General features: G+C 48.2%; 3 protein-coding genes across 3 annotated transcripts; 1 reads left to right on the forward strand and 2 right to left on the reverse strand.

Moving 5' to 3' along the window:
* Positions 1–1,054: 1,054 nt before the first annotated feature.
* LOC4333614 (inactive protein RESTRICTED TEV MOVEMENT 2) lies at positions 1,055–2,399 on the reverse strand. Its single transcript, XM_015773697.3, has 2 exons — positions 2,160–2,399; positions 1,055–2,062 (listed from the first exon to the last, which is right to left on the reverse strand). Exons 1-2 carry the CDS (start codon positions 2,257–2,259, stop codon positions 1,284–1,286), a joined length of 879 nt encoding a protein of 292 aa, XP_015629183.1. The 5' UTR covers positions 2,260–2,399; the 3' UTR covers positions 1,055–1,283.
* Positions 2,400–3,023: 624 nt separating this feature from the next.
* LOC9267554 (uncharacterized) lies at positions 3,024–5,498 on the reverse strand. The gene is made up of 3 exons (XM_015773548.3): positions 5,274–5,498; positions 3,442–3,703; positions 3,024–3,356 (listed from the first exon to the last, which is right to left on the reverse strand). Exons 1-3 carry the CDS (start codon positions 5,397–5,399, stop codon positions 3,298–3,300), a joined length of 447 nt encoding a protein of 148 aa, XP_015629034.1. The 5' UTR covers positions 5,400–5,498; the 3' UTR covers positions 3,024–3,297.
* Positions 5,499–15,422: 9,924 nt separating this feature from the next.
* LOC4333615 (cation/calcium exchanger 1) lies at positions 15,423–17,701 on the forward strand. Its single transcript, XM_015775874.3, has one exon. The coding sequence runs from the start codon at positions 15,685–15,687 to the stop codon at positions 17,410–17,412; it is 1,728 nt and encodes a 575-aa protein (XP_015631360.1). The 5' UTR covers positions 15,423–15,684; the 3' UTR covers positions 17,413–17,701.
* Positions 17,702–18,342: the final 641 nt, after the last annotated feature.

Below are 18,342 nucleotides of genomic sequence, written 5' to 3' on the forward strand. Positions count from 1 at the left end.
ATAGTTCCCATCTAGTCACTCCAACGTGATTAGCATGTACCCTGTGCTAGCTAATGAAAAAAAAAATAAGGTGTGAGTGGATGTTCAGGGCCCCTTTGAATTGTAGGAATGAAAAAACAGAGGAATAGGAAAAACACATGATTCTGACAGGAATACAATTGTAAAACAGAGGATTACAAAACACAAGAAAAACACAGGAATGGCTGTTTGATTGGACCACAGGAAAAACGCAGGAATCAGATGAGAGAGATAGACTCAGAGGAAATGTTCCAAGAGGTTAGACCTCTTGCTAACTTTCCTCCAAAATGTGCATAGGATTACCCATTCCATAGGAATTTTAAAGGATTGGATAGGATTCAATCCTTTGTTTCAAAGGCCTTCATAGGATTTTTTTTCATAGGATTGAAATCCTCCAAAATTCCTGCATTTTTCCTACAAATCAAAGGGGCCCTCATAATCCTGTGAAATTCCTACGTTTTCACAGGGTTGCTACAGTATTCCTACAAAATTCCTTCACGTGATTTCTATGAACCGAATGCATGAACAGTGCCAAATCCAAAAGATTTGTCAATCCTACAAAAATCTTCTGTAATCCCTCCATTCCGAATAAGCCCTACTAAGTACTGAGATGGTTTGTGATATGAAGCAAGATGGTGGATTTTTTTTTCTTTTTTTGAAACCTAAGCCAGCTGTTGCTGGTTTTATATCAAGTGAGCGAAGAGCTGTACAATGTCACCAAACGGTGAGGAGACAGAGAACGAAAAACAGAAGGAGAGAAAGACAGAGGAAACAGAGAAATCAGAGAAAATCTCGCTAAGTCTTTTGCCCCACATACTATCAATGTGTTGATTTTATCCAAGATTTTTGTGGATCGGTGGCATATATACCACACTTCAGCGCAACAAATTGAGGTTTGCCAAGTTGGGGCTCGTAACTAAACCTTTCATTAATCATATTGATTTTGTGCCATCTTAGCCAATATGCATGCTTGGGGAGGAGTTAGAACTATAATTGCAAATCACAAGGAGTAAAACAAGAAGAAAGAGACGACAAGTAGAAGATTTAAGTGCTCATTCTTTCACCATCTTATTTCATCAAATTGATCCACCAAAGCAAAAGAACATGTCTTTTGCAAGTCGTAACACCACCGCGTGATTAAATTAACAATCCACACACATATATACTTTAGCTTTGTCCCTTCCCAGACGAAGCACGCATTAAACATTTAAACTCGATCGGCGACACCTCCAACACTTTCGCGCCCTTTTTTTTTTCTTTTCTTTTCACATCTCGTCGCTGTAGCTCGCGCCATGGCCGTTGCCGCCGCCGCCGGTTGCGGCGTTCCTCAGGGTGTTCCACACGTAGAGGGTGATGCCGAGGAGGACCACGGCCGCCACCGCCACGTTCACCAGCTGCCGGCGGCTCGCCGAGGCCGGCCTCCTCAGCTGCGCCATGTCCGTCACCTCCTCGTTGGCCTTCTTCTTGTCTTCTTCCATCTTCCCTCTTGCCTCCCTTGCCATCCTCTCCTCCTCCTCCTCCGCCGCCGCCGCCGCTGCAGCCGGCGGCGGCAGAGGCTTCGTGGTCTCTTCCACCTTGTCCTCCTTGGGTTTCATGAGGGTGCCCAGGTCGGACCTCTTCCGGGTCACCGGCTCCGGCACCGGCGCTGGTCTGCGCTCCGCCAGGAACCTCTGGGAAAGAGCAGGCGTCAGCGGCGCCGGCGCCGGTGCTGGCGCTCTGCGAGGCGGCGACGGCGGCGTCCGCACCCCGGGAAGCGGCGCGGCGGGCGGCCTCCTGGGCTCGGGCTGGGGCGGCTGCTGCGGCGGCGGCGTCACCGGCGACGGCGTGGGCGACGGCGTCAGCGGCGAGGGGGTCTTCTTGGGGAGCGTGATGGTGAGCGCCTCGTTCTCGAACTTGGCGCGGATGCCGTCGACGTTGCAGTCGGCGGGGAGCTGGAAGTCCTTCTGGAAGCGGCTCCACCTGTTGCCGGCGACGGGCCGCTCGCCGCGCGTCCGGAGGTGGCCGTGGTTGTCCACCAGCACCCGTATCTCCTCCCTCTTGAACCCTGCACCACCATGACACGCGCATCCGCAAAAATCAATGGACGCGAAGCAAACCCAGCTGATCTAGAGAGAGATGGATCGAGTTGATCGTGTTCTTGCCTGGGAGGGAGATCTTGACGGCGTCGGCCTCGGCGCTGCGGCTCCACTCGACGGCGGCGTCGTACTCCTCGAAGGTGCGGATGACGCCCCTCGTGTCCATGGCCCTCGCTAGATCGCTACCTACCTCGGGCTGCTGCAGAACGATCGCTTCGTTGCAAATATGCCTCTACTCTGCTGCTGCTGCTGATCGATGTGGGAATGCTTGATGACGATGACCTCTTGTGGCCGATGCATATATAGTCATCAGTGATAGGCAGGCTCAAGAGGAGAAGAATATGATTCTTGGATGGATCGGACATGGCTTCCTTTGTGGACAAGTGACCAATCGGCTGCCTGGCTGCATTGTTTTTCTCTTGTAGAACGCCACATTGCCAGATACCTGCGTGGGCAAAGGCAAGGTGATCAAGTATTCCTTGCTTTGGTTTTGGGGCTTGGAAAATGCATGTGGATTTGCAGGGGGGTGTTGCTCCACCGCTCAAGAGAAGCATATTAGTTGGGGGTGGGATAGGTATTAATTAGGATGACCCTGCATCACTTTTTGCATCTAGTACCACAAGTTACATATATATGTCAAGCTTTTGTAAACTTTGATAACAAGCTATTCATGTTCATGGCTCCTTGTCATTTGAGTTTCTATTTTCTAGCTTCTTTTATAGTATTTGATAACGAATTAATGTAGCCGGTTTACAAACATTTTCTTTGCAAACATTCTTTCACAAATGACAGCAGCACTAAGCTTGAGACTGAAGAAGGGAAAACGATACAGATGCATACACTTCAAGCGCAACTCTGAAGCTGAAGGTGTTGCTTCCTGGGGTTTGTTCTGTCTGAGCGTCTGTACCACAACAGTAGAGTTGATTCATCTGAACAGTCGAAAATCACACCAGCAGGCTGCGTATATAAACAACCCCGGTATCGTTCGTTGCCTTTGTAACAGGTGCTCTCACAAAAGTCATTTTACAGCTGGTGCCTCAGCATCAGATTAATTGATACAAAGAAATTGTTCGAACAGCACTATGTGAAAATCAACTATGAATATCTTTGCTTCTTTACATCAACAGAATTCCCTACCGAAGTAGCCTTAGAAGATGTTACTTGAACTGCATTGCCTTGCTTTTGAGACCCAAACCATGTCAATTCACGTGTGTCCACGGCCTCCACACTTTGAGCACATAATGCTCCCAGTGCCCCCGCAGCCTAAAGAATTTACAACACCAGATCATGAGTCATCCATATAGTAGCAAGGAAAATACTGTAAACAGATGATTATCAGCTTGTATACCTAGACATCTGACTTTTACGATGATTCCCTGGCTTTCTAATATGGAGTCGACGTACAAGCCTGAACCAGCACAAGTTGCACACAGCACTGCACCTTTAGTTTCACAGCTTATGCAAGGAGGATTCTTCCCAACGTTCTTCTTTTCCAAATCTAAACCAGCTGGTGTTCCAATATCCTCCTCTGGAACAGATTTGTCATAGCAGAATAATGATTCGAGGTTACTCTTGTTTCTTTGCAGGTCATAAGTTGCACCTGCTCTAATCTGAATGGAGATAAATTTATGAGTCTCTTAACACATAATTCTATTATCAAATAAGACAGCTACCTAGCTAGTTAATATGAACTAGTATCATTGCCACCCAAAAAAACATTTATAGTGAGTGTTATACAGCTAGTTCAATGTTTCTTGACGCTGAACACCAGATATTAAGCAGTATATTGCTACAAAAATTCACAAAAGTAGTTGCTATAATAGCCTAGAACACTAAGAACAACACCTTGGAAAAAAAAGTCAACAACTCAAAATTACCATGAGTCAATAAGAAGTTGCATGGGAATACAAGAAATTTGCTACTATTTCCCCTACGGTTCCTCCAATGTTTTCATGTGATTCATCTACATCGATGCTACAAGGCTCTAAATCCTGAACATGACGTGTTAAGCAGAATTTTCTATCATAGATGACTGTATGTATCAGTAGGCTAGAGTTCACGATAAGAACACTAACTTCCAAATAGACACATAACACATAGTGTGCATCAATAATAAGTGTCAGTTACAAATGAGAGGAACTTACATAGTTACATGCCAGGTTCTACAATATGTAAAGTCACATTTGTTACGCATTATATCTACAAAAAGAAATTGCCCGAGGGATATGCAGTGTCCACCTTAATGTGCAGAAAAATATCTATAGCGAGTGACAGTTCAGTGCATAGATTATTCATACAGAGGAAACTAGTGTTGCTTCACGCACAAAAACACATAAGAATGACTGGTATTGGCATGGTTAATTAAATCCACATCCTTCTGCTGCTGATCTATCCCAGTATCATGTTCTCATTGTTATAACCGACAGTTTCTTACTCAAGCAGTATGCTAAATACATGCAAAAGAAACTTCGAACTTTTCCGTCTCACAATATCATCAGACATCACTCTCAGCAATGGACTTCTGAGAACCCAAACAGCTTTGCCACTCGGTTCATCTTGGCACGTACATCAATTATTTCACTCAAGAGTTTCAGCAGATGCTCACATAACTCATAAGGCACCAGAACCACCAAAAGCATATGGCAATATCACAATCCAGCTAGGCCATCAGACGGCAATATTTATTGGGTATTTTAGAGTCCTCTAGGGGCACAAACACAACATATGTGTGATCAATTCCTCGCGAATTTGACCACCAGCATTTCAACATCTCCTCACCCTACTCTAGTTCATTTGGATGTCTTGATTTTTAGCATTATCTTAGCTGATTCGAAACAACGCGATTCTCAGGGACAAGGATTTTAGCAATTATCTCTCTTCATATGGTACCCTTTGGATCAAGATGAGCTCCCACTTTCTCCCCACTACGCAATGCACTACGCGATTTGGGTCAAAAGAAGATGAAAAAGAAAAATCTAAACAAAAAGGCGCCCGCAAAGCGCCACATCGAAAAAATCCCACCGGCTCGGAAGCACCAACCGGAAGAAACGCATCAAATTTTTACACCGCTGAAACGAACCCCCACCCCGACATTCCCACCGACCCCCCAACGCATCCTGCGTCCGGATAGCTCGCAGGAGAAATCGTAGAGGAAGGAAGCGAGAGGGGAGGTCACCTCACCTTGGCGGAAACCGCACGAGAGGCGGGCCGGGCCGACGCGAACCACCCTGGCAATGGCAGGGATCCTCGGCCGCGGCGCGGAGCCGCCGAGGCGGGCGGCGCGCGGAGCCTAGCCGAGACCTCCATGCGCTCCGGTGCGGACGAGGTGGGCAAGCAGCGGTAAATCTCTCCTCGTCTCCAGGAACTCCGCCGCGGTGGGAGAAGACGACGAAAAGGAGGGCGGCTGGCTCCTCGAGCTGGAGGAGCTTCGGGTTCATCGAAAGGACGTGGGGCCCACGTGCAGTGAGTGAAGTGTGGGTCCTATCTGGCAGTAGTCACGGCCTGCAGACTACTGTAAGTAAAATGGGTTGGTCCAACATTCCGAACGAAAGGCCTTAGAATCGGTCCATTTGATAAGTTGGCTCAGTTAGGTGGGCCGTTACACCTATCAGAAAGGAATAAGTCCACTTGGACTCCCTTAAAAAGTGACCCGAATCTAATCCATGATCCTAAACCGCAAAACCGGATATTTCAACCCCTGAACTATTGAAACCGGTGCAATTTGACTCCCTCGACGCCGGCGGTTCTAGAGAGCGGTTTTGTTGATGTGGCGCTGACGTGACAATGTTGACTTAGTCTTCGTCCCACGTGGCGCTTCTATGGCATTAGAATAAAAAAATACCTGTGGGACACATCTGTGATTCACACAAAAAAATATTGTGGCCCACATATCATCCTCTCTCTCTTCTTCTTCTTCCTCCTCCCCCTCTCTCCATTCTCTCTCTTCTCTCCCCCTTTTGTCTTCACTTTCTCTCTCGTGGAGCAATCGACGGGCAGGGGTGGCGACAGTGGGTGGGAACTGGAGCAGAAGCGGCGGCGGGCAGGAGGGCTAGCGGGTGGGCGCTGGACTGTGCGGCGTGGAAGCTGCCCCCTGCGGCGGCGGGGTGTTGGGGGAGGCATGCGACGAAGGGGAGGAGGCCGCATTAGCGGAGGGCCGGGCGGCACGAAGCGGGAGGATGGCGCGTAGGGGCTCGAGGCGGCGATGGGGTTTTGGGGAGGCTTCGCAACATCTGGCAACGGTGTCGTTGGCGTCAACAGCAGCGATGGCGCAGTCGGAGATCCTCCTCGGGTCAATGCTCCAGGACGACATCGCCTTCGACGCCGATCTCGGTGTGGTCGGGGAGGTCGGCGACGACTACAAGGAGGAGGAGGATGACGAGGAGGAGGAGATGGGGGGAGGGTGGCAGCCGGATGGTCCAGCCCACCGCTCTCGCCGCCACAGTCGCTCCAGCTTCTGCCACCGCCGCCACTTCAGCTCCTACCGGCCGCCACCACTCTAGCCCCGCCCGCCGCCGCTCCAGCCCCATGCTCCCCGTGGCCGGCCAAAGGGGAGAGAAGAGAAAGGGAAAGAAAGAGAGAAGGGAGGAAGAGGGGAGGAAGAAGAGAGAGAGGATGACACGTGGGTCCTACAATTTTTTATGTGTGTGAATGACAAACGGGTCCCACGTATATGTTTTTAATTCAAATGCCACCTAAGCGCCATGTCAACCCCACAAACTAGGTCAACACCGCCACGTCAGCGAAACCGTCCTCCAAAACCATAAGGGAGTCAAATTGCACCGGTTTCACTAGTTCGGGGGTTGAGATATCCGATTTTGCGGTTTAGGGTCATGGATTAGATTCGGGTCACTTTAAAGGGAGTCAAAGTGGACTTATTCCTCTCAGAAAAGGCTGGTGTACAAGGGCGCATTGCACGAGAGCACGGAGAGTCGGAGACGACGTCAATAGCTGCAAGTAGGATGAAAACGGATCGGAAACGAACGGAAGCTTTATCATATTCATTTTCATAATTTTTTAATTGGAATCGGAATCGAAAACCCGAATATGGAAATGAAATTGAATATTATCGAATATAGATACGGAGCGAATACGAGCTGAACAAATACGGTAATGAATATTTGCCGGTATATAAAGAACCCCCCTTAAATTGAGTTTCTTATTATTTTAGGTCAACATCTCCAACATTTATATAGTCAATTTTATAGGCGGTCCCACAACCGTATGTGAAAATCGATTTTCATGGCCATTCTCTTAAGAGATACATATATAAATATGTTTATTTATTTTCTAATACCAATACCTTTTACTACATGCATGTATAGCTTACTTACCATATCACTCATTATTAAGTTCTTGTTTGTATAAATTGGAGGTGTTATTGATTTGACTTAACATCTTTGAAACTTATAATATTTGTTTTATACTTTAAATATTTTCAAATACAAATGTTATAAACTACAAAGTGGTAGATCTCGTTGAGCTCTCCAACTGTGATATGGAACACATCTCCATCAGATGCCATTTGAATTGTAGATATGAGATTTTGTAAAAATAAATATAGTATTTTATAATAAATATTTAGACCCTTAAATGACCTCAAATAATAAAATAGTCAATAAGAAAGTTGTAGATCTCATCGAGCTCTACAATTTTGATACAAAGTTTATTTTCATCTGACTCCATATAAAAATGTATGTATATATACGTGTTTTTTCTAAAATTTTATCCACGTCTACGGATATCGAAAAAAATTTCCGTATAATTTCCGACCGTTTTCCAATTCCGACGGATAGAACTCTTGCTGGTATTTGTTTTTGTTTCCGAATAAAAAAATCGAATTCATTTCTGAATCCGAAAATTTATAGATAGTTCCGACCGAAAATATAGAATCCAATCGGATGGAAACTATCTGCACTAGTTCAACCCTAGCGTGCAAGGACACTCAAAACCAAAAGGCAAAGGAAAAACTTTTTTTAAAAAAAGGCAACCGAAAGGAGGCCACGAGGGCCTGCTTCTGTACGAGCACGTACTACACAGCTACACGTAATCGACCTCGATACACGCGCGCGTGCCGAACTCTGTTGCATAGCCAGCTCGCTGACGCGTCAAGCCGCCCCATAGAACGATATACCTGCTCATGTAGCACGTACTCCAGGCGCCTAACTGTAAACGATTGATAATATCGCATGCTGACGCGACTCTGGCTCGAGCACCCGATGAGAGGAGATTAAAATCGGACGTTGACGTTAGCATGACGTCAGTGTCCGATTTACGTGCAAAACCACTCTAAACTGTTTTTTCTCTTAAATTACTTATCCAAATCATGATCCGATTGCACCATTACATTTGTTGCAATTAAATTTTCAAAACAAGGCCACACATAGATCATTATTAAAAAAAACACACATGGATATATTCCGACGAAAACAATTCCGCGCTAAATTAACCTCGGAACCTCAGATAGCGGCCGGCCGGGCCGGGAGAGAGATATATCGACCGATCGGCCACGGCATCATTGTTGGGGTGCCCATTTTGCGCGGCGCGCGCGATCGGTGCGTGTGTATCTTACTATATTTACCGCGCCACGTACGTCCTTTTTTTTCCCCCGAAAGACACGTACGTCCGGTGATATCACGAGAATTCTAGTTCTCGGTCGGCCACGGCATCATTGTTGGGGTGCCCATTTTGCACGGCGCGCGCGATCGGTACGTGTGTATCTTACTATATCTACCGCGCCACGTACGTCCTTTTTTTCCCCGAAAGACACGTACGTCCGGTGATATCACGAGAATTCTATTTCTCGGTCGACCGGCCCGTTTTTTCGATAAACTGGTCCTTCAGAAAAACTTATTTTGAAAATAGCCTCTACTAAAAACTTCAACCATCAGCGCCGGCGTCGAGATTTTTGTTGAGCTGACATTAAATTCCATGTGGCACGGGGTCAGCGTCAAATACCTCGGCGCTGACCCCATATACTTGCTAATTAACCATTTGATTTGTTCTATGTAGCCTACCAAGGTAGTGGTGCCATGATTTGGTTGCTTGACTTGTGTACACATGGTTCTACGTTCGAATCTCACCGATCTCTAGGTAAGTCATTTTTTTCTCAATTCTTTTTTATTCTCTCACTTGTTTGTATTCTTTCAAAAATAAATATGACACTGATTCAAATAGAAAGAGGGAGCATACACAAAGGGAAATTAAAAACAACTTGCATTTTTTATTTTTGAAATTGGGAATCAAGGGTTAGTTGGCACCAAAATTGTTCATTTCTGAAGATGATCACCTATTCACCTCTGTCCCGCTGTGACTATCTTTTTTTTTCTCTCACTGGCTTAATCGTTTTCTGAAGATGTTGAGATGTTCACCCTCTCAACCCTTTTTGTGCTCATTTATGTCCCTGTGACTATCCACTGCCAATCAAAAGTCAAGACAAAAAAGACTCGCGGAGGAACTCCTCAACTTAGTACCACTCCATAACACTATCATATCCTATGTTTTATGATAGAATACAGCCTCCAATATCAGACCTTCAAAACATGTAGAAGCAGGACCGTTTGAACTGATCAAAACAGGCAGCAATAAACAACCCAAATCAGAAATCACCCCCCTACTGTTCTTGCATCCGTTTAACTATAAATTCTGACGAGATTTCTTACACTGGTATCAGCAACAGCTTATAGCTCAGCTCGGTTCAGTTCAGTTCAGTTCAGTTCATTCTTGCAAAGTTACATAGAACAAGAAGAAATTGAGCAGCAAATATATATATCTTCTCTTCACCGTCCGTTCTTGGACAGATTGAGCTAGCTAGCCAGCCAGCCATGGCCATGGGTTCCATCAAGGTGCAGGCCGTGATCCTCACCTACGTCCTCCTCGCCGTCCTCCTCCACCCGCTGCTCTGCCAGGGCTCAGCGATCCCGTCGCATGACGGAGACGCCGGGTCAGGTGCCTCGTGCGTGGAGTTGGAGATGGCGCGTACCGGCGTACGTAGACAAACAGTGGGAGATAGATGAAGCCATGTCCATGTACTACGTACGTGCGCGGCTGCGTGCTAGAAAGACAGTTGCACGGGGCGCGGTGTCCGTACGCGCGTTAATTAGATCGGTCGGCACGGCCAGCGTTGGCCGTTGGGCACATCGATCGGAAGTGTGTGCTACAATTAATGCCCAGTGCATGCATAGACCGTGTGCGTCGCAGGTTTAAGTTACCGGGTCATTCATTCATTAATCAGTGTGTGCCAATTATTGCCTATATCAAATAATTCTTCCGCTACGGCGCTACCTGATAAGTCGGCGAGAGTATACACTGCTTCTACTTAGAGCAATTTAATAGTATAACCCACTGTTAGCTTCAATTCATTTATAGCTATTCTAATAGTCAATTCTAATAGTTGCTTACTATATTAATATATACTTCCTCCGTTTCATAGTGTAAGGCTTCATAAAAATGTGAATGAATCTAAATATTCATATGTGTCTAGATTCATTAATAACTATATAAATGTGGGTAATGCTAGAAAGTCTTACATTGTGAAACGGAGGAAGTACTTATTATTAATATATGGTCCTACCTGTCATACATACATTGCATATTGAAGTCCGTGCTGTAGCTGGCTATATATCTGTAGCCCGCTATTCTTCTCTCTCATCTTTTACCTTATTAAAATATATTTACAGCTGACTAATAGTCTACTATTGTAACTGCTCTTAGAGTCTTCGACAAGCTGCCCTAAAATGAAAGTGATTAAATTAGATTCCTTTGAAACGAAAACAAGGAATTGTCCGAGTGTAGTTTTTCCATCTTCATCCATCGCATATACAAATCCATGAAGGAACATGCAGTCATATATAGAGTGAAAAGAATCATGGTAACTTATTATTTTCGATATGGGATGTGCCATATGACCATTAAATTAAGATCGTGCTAAAGAACATGATAAATATATATACACCTTGTTAAGAACGACTCACAGATGCAGCTATGGATCATTCACAGCTGTAGGCATTTCCAAAACTTATAAACATCCCAAGTGTTATTTTTATGATTTTTCCGTCAAAAATTTTCATAATTTCGTATAACCATGTTACGTTATTTGCATTTCATTCAAGACATTCCAACCGCCAAGGTATAACCTATTTAATAATTAATTTGCATCCACTACTATAGAATCGATTTTTGCGAACGAATCCTCCACCAACTTATAGACGGACCATAATAACGTCCACTTGCAATAATATTGAAAAAAAGACTTGCATGCAAAATTCAATTTTCACAGACGGCGGAGACTCTTAATTAACAGACATGCCTGCACGCAATCAGCCCACCAGTCCAACGCCCACTTCCCTCTTCCTTACAATATCTATAAGTCATATCATTTCCCCTACCCCCGCTCTCTCTCTCCTTATCCTCTCATCTCCTCACTTCAACAACCTCTCCACTCCTCATCCTCTCAATTTCACCTAGACAATTTGATGCCCTAAGCATACGGCTGCTCAGGGCGCAATAGACACTACTACAGAATACATCTTTGCAGACGGACGGCAACGATTTTCGCATGCGGCTGCGCGAAATCATCTGCAAATATCGTCATCTTTGTATACGGCTAGAGCAACCGCATGCAAAAATGGGCGGTCCCCTATACCAGCCGCATGCGAAAATGAATTCAGCGAAATAAAAAAAAAGAAAAAAGCCGAACCCTAGCCCACCGCCGCCTAATCCAGCCGGCCTCCACGCCGCCGGATTTGTCACCGTCGTCGGCCAATCCGCCGCTCCAAACCCTAGCCCACCGCTGCCTAATCCAGCCAGCCTCCGCGTCGCCGGGTTCGTTGCCGTCGTCGGCCAATCCGCCGCTCCAACCATCGTCCGTCGTCGTCGGCGCCGGATTCGTGCAGGGACGGGCCGCCGCCACCGGATTTACGTCGAGGTCGCGCCGCCAACGGATCCACGCCGGGACACGCCGCCGCCGCCGAATCCACGCCGCGACCACGCCGAGGTCCCGCCGCCGCCGCCGGATCGATGCCGTCGTCGCGCCGCGGGGGAGGGCGGGGAAGTCGACGGCAACGACAGAGGGAGGAAGAGGCGGCGGATCCGCGCGGGGACGGGCTTCCGAGGTCGCGCCGCCGCCGTCCTTGGCATTGGAGCCTGCGGCCGCTCCCGCCCGCCGCCGCCGCACGCCGCGCCGCTCTCGGCTGTCGCCGCCGCCATGCCCACCGTGCCTGCCCCGTCCCACGCCGCTCTCGGCCGGCGCCGCCGCCACGCCCCGCACTGCTCGATCTCGGTGAGAGAGAGAGAGAAGAGATAGAGTGAGAGAGAGAAGAATGAGAGGAGAGGATAATGTGAGAGGAGAGGATAAGATAGGGTTAGGTGTGAAATTTTTTGAACTGCGGAAGAGGGAAGGAAGAGGGTTCATTTTTACATGCGGGCTACTTAATCGTCCGCATACAAAAATTGATTTTTTTTTATATGTGGCTTTTTTTAAAATTTCAAATCGATTTTTATGGCACTAGATGAACTCATATGAAAAAGTTGTTAAAAATAAAGTTCTAGAACTCATTGAGATCTACCATTTTTCTTTTTGTCATTTCTCCATCTGAGTTTGATTGAACTATATAAAATTTGAATTTTAAAATATAAGAAATTCAAATGATTTTTCGGGTACTAGATGATTTCAAATCGAAAAGTCATCAACAACAAAGTTGTATAACTCATCAAGATTTACAACTTTTGTTTAGGTCACTGTTCTATATGATTTTGTTTGAACAGTTTGAATTTGATTTTCAAAATATGACAATTTCAAACAATATTTTCAAATACTAAATGTTTTCAACTGAAAAAGTCATCAACAATAAAGTTGTATAACTCATCAAGATATATAACTTTTATTTTGATCATTTCTTCATCCCACAAAGTTATTTGTAAGATTGTTCACAGAATAAACATATCTTATATAGTTTTTATAAAACTATATAAGAGATGTACATTTTGTAAAAAAAATCTTACAAATCACTTTGTCGGATGAAGAAATGACCAAAATAGAAGTTATAGATCTTGATGAGTTATACAACTTTGTTATTGATGACTTTTTCAGATGAAATCATTTACTGCTTCAAAATATTATTTGAAGTTTTGAAATTCAAATTTTTAACTGATAAAACAAAGTCACAAGAAAAAATAGCCAAAATAATACCAGTAAGAACACAATAATATTATAGAGCATGATTTTAGAACATTTAGGGAAAAAATCATCCAATTTAGAGTTTATATGAGTGAGATACACTAGTTTCAAATTTTTCAAATTTTATTTTCGCATACGGCTTCTTAAGTGGCCTGTATGGAAAAATTGATTTTTCCATGCGGGCGCTTAAGTGAGTCGCATGCAAAAATGAGCTCATTTTTGCATGCGGCCCTCTTAAAAGGCCCGTATGGGAAAATCGATTTTTCCATACGGGCCACTTAAGCAGCCTTATGGGAAAATGACCCTCGATTTTTGCAGACGCCACTAGTTATGGTTCGCATGGAAAAATAATGGGGCCTCGTGCAGAAAAATCACTTTTGTAGTAGTGAGGGCCAGATAGAGGCCCCAACCTAGGGTCCGAGCACGCCCCATTGCCCCGGACTAACTAGATGTTTAAATCCAACCTAACATCATGGTTTTCATTGCAGGAGAGAACCATTTGGAGAACAGTTAATCCACATGCATTTTAGGGATGTGGCATTGCATGCAGCCTCCCACACGCCCACGTCTACTGAAGGAATAGGAGGGACACCACGTGTCGTGCCTCCATTACTCTAGTTCAGTTCTACATTGCCGCCTCACAAGGGCTGACTGGTAGGCCCCACAATGACCGGGCGAAGATCACCTCGCACCAGCATCATGTGTCAACCGGAGAGCAAAATTGTCACCCTTTTGAGCGATTGTGATGTGGGACATCAACAAGATTAAGCGTACCCACTCTTTTGAATGGGGTCTGCTCCTATATCACGTATTGGCACTATGGACTCCAATTACCTATCAAAGGAGGATCCATGCCAACAGATAGATGGTTAGATTCCTTCGCGATTAGAGCTCACACAAGTCCCATATTTCATTGTAATTAATCCCGGTTCCTCACCGATAGTCCACATACATATAGAAGTAGGGTGTTATGTATCTATGCAGTCCGAACCTATATACTCCCTCCGTTTTTAATAGATGACACCGTTGACTTTTTCTCACATGTTTGACCATTCGTCTTATTCAAAAAATTTATGTAATTATAATTTATTTTATCATGAGTTGTTTTATCACTTATAGTACTTTAAGTGTGATTTATATCTTATATATTTGCATAAAATTTTGGATAAGATGAATGGTCAAACATGTGAGAAAAAGTCAACGGTGTCATCTAGTAAAAAAATGGAGGTAGTACTTCCTTATGTCCATATGTTCCCTGATGGTGACTCAGGCTTAACTAGCCTCCTGGTTGAATCTTCAAAGTAGGGGTTTTTGCTTCCCCGTTCTCGGAGTCCTGCACTCCGATAGTGCCTTCTTGCGAAAATTTATTTTTACACATGGGTGTGATGTCTACCTACAAAAATTACTATTTTTACATATACCTGGGGCAGACGATCGCTATCTTTGTATGCAGGGGCGGAGCTAGAGCGAGATGGAGACGGGTGCCACTTGTTTAATTTACTCTGCTTTATATCATGTTTAAGCTAATGTGGATGTCTAAATTTGTAATGAGGGGAATGCACACATGATGAAAATAGATTAGGTATAGCTATAAATTTTTCTTGACTGAGTTACTGGGTACCCCTCAATACTCTAGTCTCTAGCAGTATTATAAACACAAGACAGAGACAAGATGGCGAACGGCGGCACGAACGGGCTAGGAATCGCACCAGAAATTCGTTAGAGAAAAAAAAATGAACCGCAGCAGCAGCAGAGGCGTTGCAATCCGGTAGAAACTACACACCCGACAAGCGACGGGATACAGTTTGGCACATCTGTAGTGGTCGGTAGTCGGTACACATGCGCAGGAGTTACCGCGGTAGTCGGTCCCGGGAGTAGTAGAGAGCAGCAGGGACACAAGAGTTTCACGGGGACACGGGAGTACACACCCACCACACAATCACTCGCCGCCACGTACTCCAGGGACCGCACCGCACGCGGCGCGAGCGATACGTTTACCCCCACCTCACACCTCACCCGCCCCGATCCCAATATCCTCCCCCCCAATCCCCAATCTTTTTCCATTCCGCTTCCTCGGCGCCCGTACGTGCCACCACCGCGTGCCCAACTTGCAAGGTTACTTAACCCACAAGGGTGTGTTCGCTCTCTCTCTCTCTATCGCTCTCTCGCTCGCGTCGCGTCTCCTCGCCTCCCGTCCCACTCGCTCTGTTCGCGCGGTACACGCACGCACTACGCACACGGACACGCCTCGCGCTGATGAGCTGAGGTGAGCTCGCCCACCGCCCGCGCCGCGAATCCCTCCGCGCCGCTCCGCCTCCACGCCGAGATCCCCCGCGCGCAAACGCCCCCACCCCACCTCCGATCCCCCCCTGCGGGCCGCATGCCGTCCTAGGAATCCCCCGCGTTCTCCCCCGTTTTATGGCGCTCCTGCGCAGGCGGGGGTACAGTGCCGCCGTCCCCAGCGCCTGCTGCTTCCTCCTCCTGCTGCTCGTCCTCTCCGCCTCCCACCTCCTGCCCACTCGCCGAGGCCATGGCGGCGTCCTAGAAGGGTTGGCCCTTAGGGGGAGCGCCTCTCGTTCTCGTTCTGGTTCGTCGTCGTCCTCTTCCGCCGGCGAGGAGCAGGGAAGTTGCCAGGAGCTGCAGTCCATCGAGGGCGGGGAGGCCAGGTGCCTGTACCTCCGGACGCACCCGCCGTGCGCGCCCGCGGGGTACGTGGACTACCTCAGGCTGTTCTACTGCGGGTTCGCCCACGCGCCGGCGGCGGGGTACGCCGCGGCCGTGCTCTGGCTGGCGGTGCTCTTCTACCTGCTCGGCGACACCGCGTCCGAGTACTTCTGCGCGTCCCTCGAGGGGCTCTCGGCGGAGCTGCGCCTGCCGCCGGCCATCGCTGGCGTCACGCTGCTCTCGCTCGGGAACGGCGCGCCGGATGTCTTCGCCAGCGTCGTCTCCTTCGCGGCCGGCGACGGCGGGGGCGTCGGGCTCAACAGCGCGCTCGGTGGCGCGCTGTTCGTGTCCACCGTTGTTGCTGGGGTGGTCGCGCTCGCCGCCGCCTCGCGTGCCGGCCGAGGCGGGGTTGTGGTGGAGCTGCGGGGATTCGTGCGCGACATCTGCTTCCTCCTCCTCGCGCTCTGCTCACTCCTCGCCATACTGGTGACCGGCACGGTCACCGTCTGGGTGTCCGCGTCCTTCGTCTCGCTCTATGTCGCGTATGTCCTCCTCGTCTGGACCTCCCACTGCTGCTCTGAACCGGGGAAGCCGCCGCAGGCCGACCTCGCCGCGCCGCTCCTCCTCGACGACGACGGCGGCGTCACGCCACTGCCGTCCTACTCCAAGAACTCGGCGCCCTCGAAAAAAAGAGCCTACCTTCATTGCCTCCTATCCGCGATCCTCATCCCGCTGTACCTCCCTCGCCGCCTGACAATCCCGGACATCGCCGGGCACCGCTGGTCCCGGCCCTGCGCCGTGGCGTCCCTCGCTCTGGCGCCGGTCCTCCTCGCCGCCACCTGGGCATCGTCGTGCCGGCATGCCCTCGCCGTCCTCCTCGGCGGCGCCCTCCTCGGCCTCCTCCTCGCCGCGCTCGCCGCGGCCACCACGGAGGCGGCCTCCCCACCCCGCGGGCGGTGGCGGCGCGTGCCGTGGCTGGCGGCGGGGTTCCTGATGAGCGTGCTGTGGGCGTACACCCTGGCGCGCGAGCTGGTGGCGCTGCTGGTGGCGATCGGGTACATGGTGGGCGTGAGGGCGAGCGTGCTGGGCGTGACGGTGCTGGCGTGGGGGGACTCGCTGGGCGACCTGGTGTCGAACGTCGCCATGGCGCTGCACGGCGGCGCCGGCGGCGCGCAGACGGCGGTGTCGGGCTGCTACGCGGGCCCGCTGTTCAACACGGTGGTGGGGCTGGGCCTCTCGCTGACGCTGGCGGCGGGGTCCCAGTACCCGGCGCCGTTCGCGATCCCGGCGGGCGGGGCGGTGTACGAGGCGGTGGGGTTCCTCGGCGCCGGGCTGGCATGGGCGCTGCTGGTGGTGCCGGCGAGGGGGATGCGGCTGGACCGGGTGTACGGCATGGGCCTCATCGCCATCTACCTCGCCTTCGTCACCATCCGCGTCTTCGACAGCCTCGGCCTCTGGACACACTCCTGGTGGCCAGCATAGCAACACCCCCCACCTAGCGATCGATATGATCGAGCAGTTGCAACCAAACCTATCGCTGCTCTCGGAGCGCCATCAATGGCGACCACTGATTGATTGTAGAACGTAGCCACGTACTACACCTAGCTTTGTGCTAGCAGCCTAGTAACATCGACTGATAGATCAAAAACCAGATTTTTGTGTATATTACTCACAAGCCTTTAGCTAACAGCGATGTAGCAATTGTTCATATATCTTCGTTTGGCATCCTGTCGCAATCCCGACATTAACGAGCAGTACAAGGATTAATTTCTTCATTTGCACTCACAATCCTCCCGATCGATCGTTTGATCTCACATGTTTTTACGACGCTCCGTGCATCGATCGTGCCATGCTCCGGGGGACCCCCAGGGGCGTTTTATTTAGCTCGTCACGTGCGATTTCCGGTCCAGTGTTAACGACGCCTTTTTGGTTGGGTGTCGTCGTCTTCCTCGTCTCCGGGCAAAGGACTTGACGAGTCCGAGCTCGGGGACAAATTGAGGAGAACGGCACGAGGGCATGGTCTGTCTTGTTTCGCGAACCGGACGTAACGTCACCTAATTGGTGGTTTAGTGAAAGGCTCGTTTAGTTCGCGAAAAAGAAATTTTTGGTATCATATCGGTCGTTTGACCGGATGTTGGAATGGATTTCCCGATACGAATGAAAAACTAATTTTATAACTCACTCGTAAACCACGAGATTAATTTATTATGTCTAATTAATCTGTCATTAGTACATATGGTTACTGTAGCACTTATAGCTAATAATGGACTAATTAGGTCCAAAAGATTCGTATCGTGATTTCCATACAAACTGTGCAATTAGTTTTTCATTTTATTCATGCATATATCTAAAATTAGTTTTTTATTTTATTTATGTATGTATAAAAATATTGATGTGATGTTTTTGAGTAAA

This window comes from Oryza sativa, chromosome 3 (genome assembly GCF_034140825.1).
Source record: "Oryza sativa Japonica Group chromosome 3, ASM3414082v1".
Taxonomy (NCBI): Eukaryota; Viridiplantae; Streptophyta; class Magnoliopsida; order Poales; family Poaceae; genus Oryza; species Oryza sativa.

Bases quoted from the DNA above. Each gene is read 5' to 3' on its own strand.
- LOC4333614 (XM_015773697.3), bottom strand. From the start codon at position 2,259: ATGGACACGAGGGGCGTCATCCGCACCTTCGAGGAGTACGACGCCGCC. The intron at 2,063-2,159 runs GCAAGAACACGA...ATGGTGGTGCAG, and splicing joins CGTCAAGATCTCCCTCCCAG to GGTTCAAGAGGGAGGAGATA.
- LOC9267554 (XM_015773548.3), bottom strand. From the start codon at position 5,399: ATGGAGGTCTCGGCTAGGCTCCGCGCGCCGCCCGCCTCGGCGGCTCCG. The intron at 3,704-5,273 runs GTGAGGTGACCT...ATCTCCATTCAG, and splicing joins CTCGTGCGGTTTCCGCCAAG to ATTAGAGCAGGTGCAACTTA. The intron at 3,357-3,441 runs GTATACAAGCTG...TAAATTCTTTAG, and splicing joins CGTAAAAGTCAGATGTCTAG to GCTGCGGGGGCACTGGGAGC.
- LOC4333615 (XM_015775874.3), top strand. From the start codon at position 15,685: ATGGCGCTCCTGCGCAGGCGGGGGTACAGTGCCGCCGTCCCCAGCGCC.